This window comes from Anguilla anguilla, chromosome 7, assembly GCF_013347855.1.
Source record: "Anguilla anguilla isolate fAngAng1 chromosome 7, fAngAng1.pri, whole genome shotgun sequence".
Lineage (NCBI taxonomy): Eukaryota > Metazoa > Chordata > Actinopteri > Anguilliformes > Anguillidae > Anguilla > Anguilla anguilla.
Genome location: NC_049207.1, coordinates 21,845,124 through 21,853,846, shown reverse-complemented (window position 1 = coordinate 21,853,846; position 8,723 = coordinate 21,845,124). Strand labels below are relative to the sequence as shown.

The window sequence follows — 8,723 nt, the reverse complement described above, 5'->3', positions numbered from 1 at the left end:
AATTCAGATGATTCATTAGCAATCATTTAGTCTGCCAAAGAGCACCACAGGCTTTAAAAAACATCATTAGGCTAAAGCTCATAAAAACCGCTCCAACGCTCTACAAAACCACATACAGCACAAACACCGTGCAAGTCAGTTATTCTTTAGCCACAGTGTCTTTTTTTCTATCGTCTCTGGGTTAAAGTAAACAATAATTGTTTTCAGAGTAATTTATTGCAAGTACAGCAAAAACGGTAAAACTGGAGGTGAAAACCTGGACCCTTTTAGGGTCAGTTAATGTTCCTGTCAGACAAAGTCTTCTTTCTGCCATTAGACATTCGACGGAAGTCCCCTGTGCTGGAAATACGTTGGTACCATGGCCCGTGTACAAATGCCCACCTTACGTCGCAAATAATAATTGCGAGCGAACGTCAACGACATTTTCGTATTCCAGTTCCTGGAGTCATACCGACGGTCTGTCTCACCGTTTCCGTCTCATCCATCGCTCACGGCTGTGGTTTGGTGTTTTATGTGGCGGCGAAAGCAGAACAGCAGCTGCGCCAGGCAGGAGCAGGAGCAATATAACCTCCTGCGGGGCGGGCACCCGGCGAGATGAGGCGTGACACGCGGACAGCAGCGCTGGAGCGATGGCTATGGGGGAGAACTCGAGCGCTGATCACTCAGCACCAAGCACGCCATCCCCCCCCCCTCGGGTAATGATGTCATACCACTACTTCAATTTTCCACCTAAATCTCTGAGCTGCCAGTGAAGCCCTTCCAAAGGCCGCTCGCTCAGACAGCGGCGCTCCAGCTATTCCGGGGTCTTCCATGCCGTTTCTGTCGCAAAGCAGAGGTTTGCGAAAAGACAGGGGAACACTGTTTTCTGATTTTGTGGAGGGACAGGTCCATTACAAGGCAGAATTTGGGGGAGGGCAGTCCTGGCTGTGAAGCGTGAAGTCTGGACAATTAGGTCATTTTCCTTCAGGTTGTGACTTTTTAATGGCGTACCCAGTGGCCTTGGTATGCCAGTTTCAACGAACAGACCCAGAACCTCTTCTGTTGCAGTTGTGGTGACTGACAGTGCATGTGCTTTCTGGAGGAGATCCCTTCCTTTTGAAGGCGGGTACCGCTTTCACACCCCTTGCACACATTGCGGGGTTCAAGACGGCAGAGTCTGTGGGGACCTGGGCAGTTTCACCATCGCTGGATGTGGTCAATATTGGCTACCCGCAGGAGAGGGAATCTTCAGGTCAAACCACCCTGCGTCCTCCAGTTTCTCCTCCTCACAGGCCTCCAACCTCACTGAACACAGCGGGACGTCCTGAGCCACCCCACACCCCTGTACGTTATCCGGGGAAGGCAATTTTGGAGGGCCTGGAACCTTCCCTCCAGGCCCTGTGTGTGTCTGTGGGGGTAATCCCCAGAAGTCCTGGGACAGACTAGGCGCCACAACGCACTGGAGCAGGAGGGTGACGTCATTGATTTCCAGGTCACCTCCCGTCCCCCCACTGTCCCAGGCTGCCTGGCCTGACCCTATGTCCATGAGTAAGGGGTTGCTGTAATACCCGTCCCCCTGGCTGGGGCAGTCGGTCTGGGCCTCCGGAGGAGTTAGCAAGGTGAGGACACCACAAGACCCCGATGGGGACCGGGACAGGATGGAGATGTGGTCCCCCCCAAGTTCTTCCTGAAAGTCCTTATGGGGGAGCCCCAGTTCCATTGACTCCCCATTCTGCAGAGACTCCTACATAGTACAGTAGTATTCACAATATGATACAGTGCAACAACAAAAAATTGTTAAATAAACACATTAAACAATAATATATTATATAACTAAGACATACAACATCGTAATTATTATTATAATTCAGTACATATACACATATCAGGAAACACAATAAGTACATGGATAAGAGGCGAAGACAACATCACAAATAATCACAGACTTCATCACTCAGTTTAAATCAAGCACAGTGTGTTATTTGCCATTCCTCTTTTCAGAAACATTTAATATGTACAGCATTCCTGCTTACTTTCTTACTACTTATCACCTTTTCATTTTGGGACTGTTAAACTGGATTAGATAATTTTATTGTTGTAATCTGTAATTTTATTGTTGCAATCTGCGACCTTTTTCAAGACAAAGGTGAGGAGCAATTACTATATAGTTTAATGAGGCTAAAGTAATTAAGCAGTTAACTGCTTTTTTACTTTCAGTATTAGAACACTGCATTTATATAATCTTGGAAGTGTAGATTTCAGTTGAAGTATGACAGCCATTTTGTGTCAGAACTTGCAATATAGAGGGCAGAACTTTAAGGTTATTATAGGCGATTAGATTGACGAGTTAGATTGACCAGTATGCAGGTGTGTGTGTGTGGGGGGGGGGGGGGGGGGCAGTGTGGTGTACCAGTGCTCTGGGGAGGTGAGGCTTTGCTGATGGCCATCGTTGTTTGAGGTAGTAGATGGCAGGGACGATAATAAAGAGCATGAAGAACACCGCTCCGAAAAGCCACAGCTTCTGAAACTCAGCAACTGTGAAACAGACAGACATGCATGTACACACACACACACACATGCACACACACGCGCACACACACACACACACATATACATACACACACGCGCGCGCGCACATGCACACACACACACACACACACACACACACACACATACACACACATACACACACACAGGCACACACACACATACACACACACACATACACACACATACACACACACACACACACACACACACACACACACATACACACACATACACACACACATGCACACACGCGCACACACACACACACACACACACATCAGTAGGCTCTGCTGCCATTAAGTCATTCTGTTTTAAAACTATTGCACTCACATTTACCTACCTATAATTACTGCACTTCAGACTGCCTGAGGTCAGTATTTTAAAGCCTTTTTCGGTGTAATAAGTCTTTTTCCTTTTTTTCAATTTAAGCCTCATCACTGAGTAAATCAGCAGAAATATTAAAGTCCTCTTAGGGGCGGTCGCTCTTGTGCTCCTCTCCCTTATGACAGAGGAGAGTCTACAGGCTCTCACCAGTCTTCTTGGGCAAGTCGACGCACTGTGGAAACGAGGCGGGGCTGGAGGCGGGGCTGGAGGCGGGGCTGGAGGTGAAGTTCGCCACAACGCAGTGCCTCTGACCCTGAGCCAGTCCCATGAACACATAGCTCACCTTCTCCTCTTTACTACACTTCTGGTGGGTCTGAAAGAGGGGGTGGTCAAATGGAAGTAGGAGGGGTACAGAAAAAGAAAGCAAAATTACAAAAGGATTATGAAGAGAGAGACCACAAGGCACATTTTCATATTTTTATTGACATTTATTTTTAAGACTAACCAAATGCCTGGTCAATCAATAATGCATTTCCTTTTCACAGTACCTGTTGTATTAGGATTACTGTTTCATTTGCTATTCTTAGTAAGCACTTTGAGCACTGCATTAGTACTATATATGAAAAGCACTATATGAATAAATATAATATAAATAGAGTGTAGAAAAAAGGATGAACATTCAAAGGGGAGGGGAGGTGCAGGGGAGTATCGGTACAGAGTCTAAGGAGCAGAACTGGAGAGAACAGCAGATCTGTATGAAAGGGGGGGGGGGACATGGAGAAATGGATAAAACAGGTTGTGCGTGAAGGTGAACAGACGGCATAACGAAGCGTGGGGATGTACGGGATATCTGAGAATTGGGGGCGGTACCTGGCGCCATAAGGGGCGGGTCTCACTGTACACTGTGATGGAGATGCAAAGGTCCACAAGCTTAGAGAGCGGGCAGCAGTCTCTGGGGGGGCAGGCCCAGAGGGGCGAACACACCATGGTGACGCTCACTGTCAGATTGGAGCCCTGCAGAGAGAGAGAAAGGCTGGGGGGGCTGTAGTCCGCTGGGGGGTGGGGGGGAGGGAGCCAAGGTCCAGAGAGATGGTGAAGGATAAGATAAGTTACACGTACAGTAATGATAAAAAGAAATGTTCATACAACTACACCTGGAAATGAAAGACTCAATAAGAGAAAAGGACACTCAGGGAAGATAGAGTATATTAGGATGCTACTCGAATACGTTTTTGTAAATGTTTTATTCAAAGCGCAATCAGCATATTAAATGCATAATAGGCCATGTTTTAATTTTATTCATTACACTTTAACTTTGTTGAGACACAGTTGAAAAAACAATCCTGACAATGGAATGGCATCTGTCCATTTACAAATGTTGCCTGTTTTTTAATGTCACTGTGAGGCCAAAGGTCCATTGCGTAGACAGTGAAGTTTCTATTCTATAGCGATTAGAAGTCCAGACAGACAGAAATGGCAGAGGGACACTCACTATCTCCTAAGGGGTCGGACATCTTGGGCTCGGACCACAGCACAGACCCCGGGGTAACCTCTTGTCCCAGCCGTACCCAGTTATATAGGTTATACTCTGCGAAGACCCGGGAAACGTCACAGCTTCTGGACATCACCCTCTCACACCCTTTCACCGCCTCCCACTGACTGGCTCTGGGGGAAATAAAAATAGTCTGACATTTGCGGTTCTGATGTAACCACGGTGTGAACAACCAGAACATTTTCACTTTGTGTTTGCCACGAACAGTTCAGGCGTCTAAAGCTGCAAAATAAGACCCAGGAGCGGCTGTTGACAAAGTAGGTGGAGGCAGGCCCCACCACAGTTCTCTAACTGGCAGACCTTTATATAAAACGTAATTTATGAGCAAAGTGCTTCAGTTCACCAGTACCAATATTGGCAAGCTACAGCATGTGCATGAGCTATACTTGTTTGTTTGGTGGTATCTCAGTAATAGTCATGTTCTGTGATGACAGGTGAAAGATCCATTATCTGCAGTTGCTTGTCGTCAAACTGTTGATTGAGAGCTGAAGTGCAAAATGACCACTGAAGCAAAGAACATGCCAAAAGGTCACGCTCCACAGTGCTGGAGACATTTGGCATCAACCCTTTTTAAATAAGAGAAAGGTAAATGTTATGTTGGAGTTGCCAGGGTGGAAAAAACTGAAATGAGAGGTCTGGATTAATCATCAGTGATTCATCACAATGATTGCATCTTTCTGAGGTTTCTGCAAAAACCACAAACGTTCATATCTCAATCTCTCCTCCAGCTGTTTTTCTTTCTCTCGTCCCTCTCTAATGCCTTCATTCGCTCTCTCATACACTCACATTCATCTCTCTTTCTCACTCGCTCTCTCTCTTTCGCTCTCTCTCTCTTTTGCTCTCGCTCTCTCTCACGGACACACACATCCCCCCTATTCTCAGACACAATGATATGGGAAGCTTTCTGTTTCATTTCTCTCCCTCTTTCCAGTTCATAGCGCAGTGAACCATGCTCCCAACAAAGTTTCTGAATGGCTGTGGTACAGTATCAGAGGGAATCGACACAGGTTTTTTTATTGAACAGAAAATGAATAACTGGTTATAGCAGAAGTCTGAAACACTGGTTCTGGTAAGCTGCAGGGTGGTGCTGGTATTTTCTGGTACTTGGCACTTAATTTATCAATTACAGATGATTGTACGGTGAACCGGTTGCGGTGGTCTGAAGCCATGCCTCTCTCTGATTGCCTCTCTCTCTCTCCTCGTATCTGCTGTTCTCAGTCTATTTTGGTGTGCTGATTGACAAAAAACTAAACTGGAAAAGACAAATATCCTATATTACCAACAAAGCTGCTAAAATATTGGTGTCATCAGCAAAATCAGATATATTTTACCAGGGACAATTCTCACTTCTCTGTTCTATACCATGTTATACCCATTTTTCTCATATTTCAGCATTGTATGGGCTAGTATCCACAAGTCCATACTCAGACAACCTCAAATGGTCCTCAATACCTATGGCATAAATGTAATCCAGATCTGGCCATTTGATTTTCAATATAAAATGAATCTCCTTCCTACCAGTTTCCATAATCTGTTTTTGCCCAATAGTCAAGCACATAGTTATCCTACTAGAATTTCATCTGAGCTCCACAGTACTTATTTTAGAACAACAAAAGATCAACTCTCAGTTTGGTACCAAGGACTATCCTACTAGAATAATCTGCCTAACCACCTCAAAATTGTACCTGTCTCACACAGCTTTAAAAACACCTCCTTGTCTATGTAACTACGTCATAGTTTTGTATTTGTCTTTATTATTCCCTGCATCTCTTTGTCTTCCTCAAATTGTTCTGATGTAGTTGGTATTAATGTCATTTAAATATTTTATCTTAGTTTTTTTGTTTTCCATTAACTAAATATATATATATGAGTTAAAAATGTAGATGACATAGGCTGAAGAAGTAGTGCAGAAACACTACAGACTGTCTAACAGAAAAGATAATGGACTTAAACTAGAAGAATCATAGACTTTTAAATTCTCCTTAACTTGACCTAATGTGCGTAATTTAAATCTTATCCAACTGCAGCTAATAGCCGTTTACGCTAATTATGTCTAATGTGAGTGTTAGCTCTCATTACAATGTCACGTGAAATTTTTTGATTAGAAAGAAAAATGCTGTTATGAATTTGGCTGATCTCAGATCTCTCATTGAATTGCTATAAGTGAAATAAAACAAAGTAATTTAACTCCACAACTGATTCAAAAGTTGACATTACTACGGATCAACCTGATGAAAAACCATGACAAGTAAGGTCAAATATTCAAAATCAAAAGCTAATTCATGGTTTCAGTTTTCTATTCTCTGCCAGCCTTTAGTGGAAACCAGGATAATATCCATCATGTTCCGGCCTGTGCCTCCCCTCACCCCTCCTTAGACGTATGGCCAAGCAGGTTTTTTTTGGCATGTTTTTCAAAATTCTAAGTGTCTAGAACTCCATTGCTTTCATTTACCAGTAGTCACTGTTACATCAGGATTAGAATGTTCAGTTAAGAAAATCCTGATCACATAATTGTGATCTTACATCTTAATAAATTAATTAATTTACTTTGAATGTATTAATACACACATATAAAGGCAGAATAAGATTGTTTATTATTTTTAAGATACTGTATTTGTGTAAATGTCCATAAGCCCTCTCAACTTTCCCAGAGGACAATACATTTGCACTAACCTTCTTTTCTTGGGAGCTTTCTAGCTATGCACAGCTATGGTTTTGTGTGTTCATAAAGTATTTCTGTTTGCAAACACACACGCACACACACACACATGCCCACTTACACTCTTACTCACCCTTGTGTTTTATTCTGAACAGTATAGGCTGTATTAGGCTTGTGAACAGGACAGTCCCACTGCAGTAAGCCTCTCAGATCCCTCCATGTCACTGTCATGTTACACTGAAGCACCTTAGATCCTGAAATAACACAAAATGAAGTCCACTGCAAGGCTCGCTTCATGCTCAGTGAATTCACAGCCACGCGACCACACAAACTACACAATAACAATATAAAATTTGAAGTCATTCATGAACGAAAGGAGAAGTTACACAGCACGGGCAGGTGGTGCTCGTTAACTCACCTGAGGTGACCAGAGTAACACAGGCGCCAACCACAGCAAAGTGCCATAGGAAACAGTTCATTATTCCACCACACCGCACTGCTGTTGCTGTAAAAGAGACAGAAATCACAAATCCAGGGTTAATATTTCATATACTTTTTTCACATGAGAATACAATAATACAGTATTATCTATGAATTATCCATGAAATACCTCAATAATTCTGTACATGTGCACCCAAATTTGAGTGCTTTTTCATACTGAGGAAGTTAATTAAGAGCGTAACATAAGAATAAATAATGTTAAAAATATTCTCCATCTAATGCACTTACCAATTAAACGAGAGAAATAAAGTCGTCTGCTAACCTGTGGATGTTATCCGTGGACAGGCAGACTGTGAGATAAGAGAAGACTGACAGAGTTTAAAGAGGAGGAAACTATATGGCAGGAAACCTGAGGGAGTGTGACAGAGTGCGTAAGAATCAGAAACTTTGGTGGGAGCAGGGTTCACTGCACTGTGAGCCTGAAAAAGGAGAGAAATGAAACGGAAAGCATCCCATAACAGAGTATCAGATAATAGGGGGTATGTGTCTGTGCATGTGAGAGAGAGAGAGAGAGAGAGAGAGAGAGAGAGAGATAGAGAGAGACAGAGAGAGAGAGAGAGAGAAAGAGCAAGCGAGATTCTGTTACTGCAGACACCACATTGCCCTCTATTGGACTAATGAGCAAACATACATTTTCCAAGGAGATGAAACAAACCATCAACACGCTGAAACATTCCTGTCCCTTTGTTTCTCCCTTTATCATTTTTCATTGATAATCGGGTAATAGCACTTGCAGGTAAGTTCAAAAAAACATCTGAGTGTGTAACTACAGTGGAAAGATTCCTCAAAATTTCTAACTAGACAGGATGGGACAGTGATCCTTTGCCCTCCTTTACCAAACAGGGAGGGCAATTTGAAAATAATTTAATTGAAATTTCAAAAATTACTTTTTTTATTTTAAAAAATGGGATCAGCTGAAGATGCATATCTTGTACTGTCTCTCGGTCCACAAAGGTGTAATGACAGATCTCAAAAGCTCTCAGGCATAAGAGTATCTCTGCTGAAGCAAAGGATGGACGTCCTATTACAGCAACATGAAAAACGAATGCCTCTAGCTACCTACCTTGAACTGATTTACCCATCTGTGAATATCAGAAGTGTGTCTAACTGGAGGTGTGGCAGTGAACCCGTCCGTAAGAATCAATCACACAGAGGCCG

General features: G+C 43.2%; 1 protein-coding gene across 2 annotated transcripts; it reads right to left on the bottom strand.

Moving 5' to 3' along the window:
• Positions 1-197: 197 nt before the first annotated feature.
• Positions 198-8,073, bottom strand: si:dkeyp-75h12.7. Of its 2 annotated transcripts, none has more exons than XM_035426555.1 (8): positions 7,794-8,073; positions 7,483-7,569; positions 7,198-7,318; positions 4,346-4,518; positions 3,724-3,905; positions 3,061-3,226; positions 2,390-2,514; positions 198-1,723 (listed from the first exon to the last, which is right to left on the bottom strand). In XM_035426555.1, the coding sequence occupies exons 2-8, from the start codon at positions 7,541-7,543 to the stop codon at positions 1,196-1,198; spliced, it is 1,356 nt and encodes a 451-aa protein (XP_035282446.1). In that variant the 5' UTR covers positions 7,544-7,569; positions 7,794-8,073; the 3' UTR covers positions 198-1,195. The 2 variants fall into 2 exon arrangements, with proteins under 2 accessions (XP_035282446.1, XP_035282447.1); XM_035426556.1 differs by having other exon boundaries at positions 7,828-8,073.
• Positions 8,074-8,723: the final 650 nt, after the last annotated feature.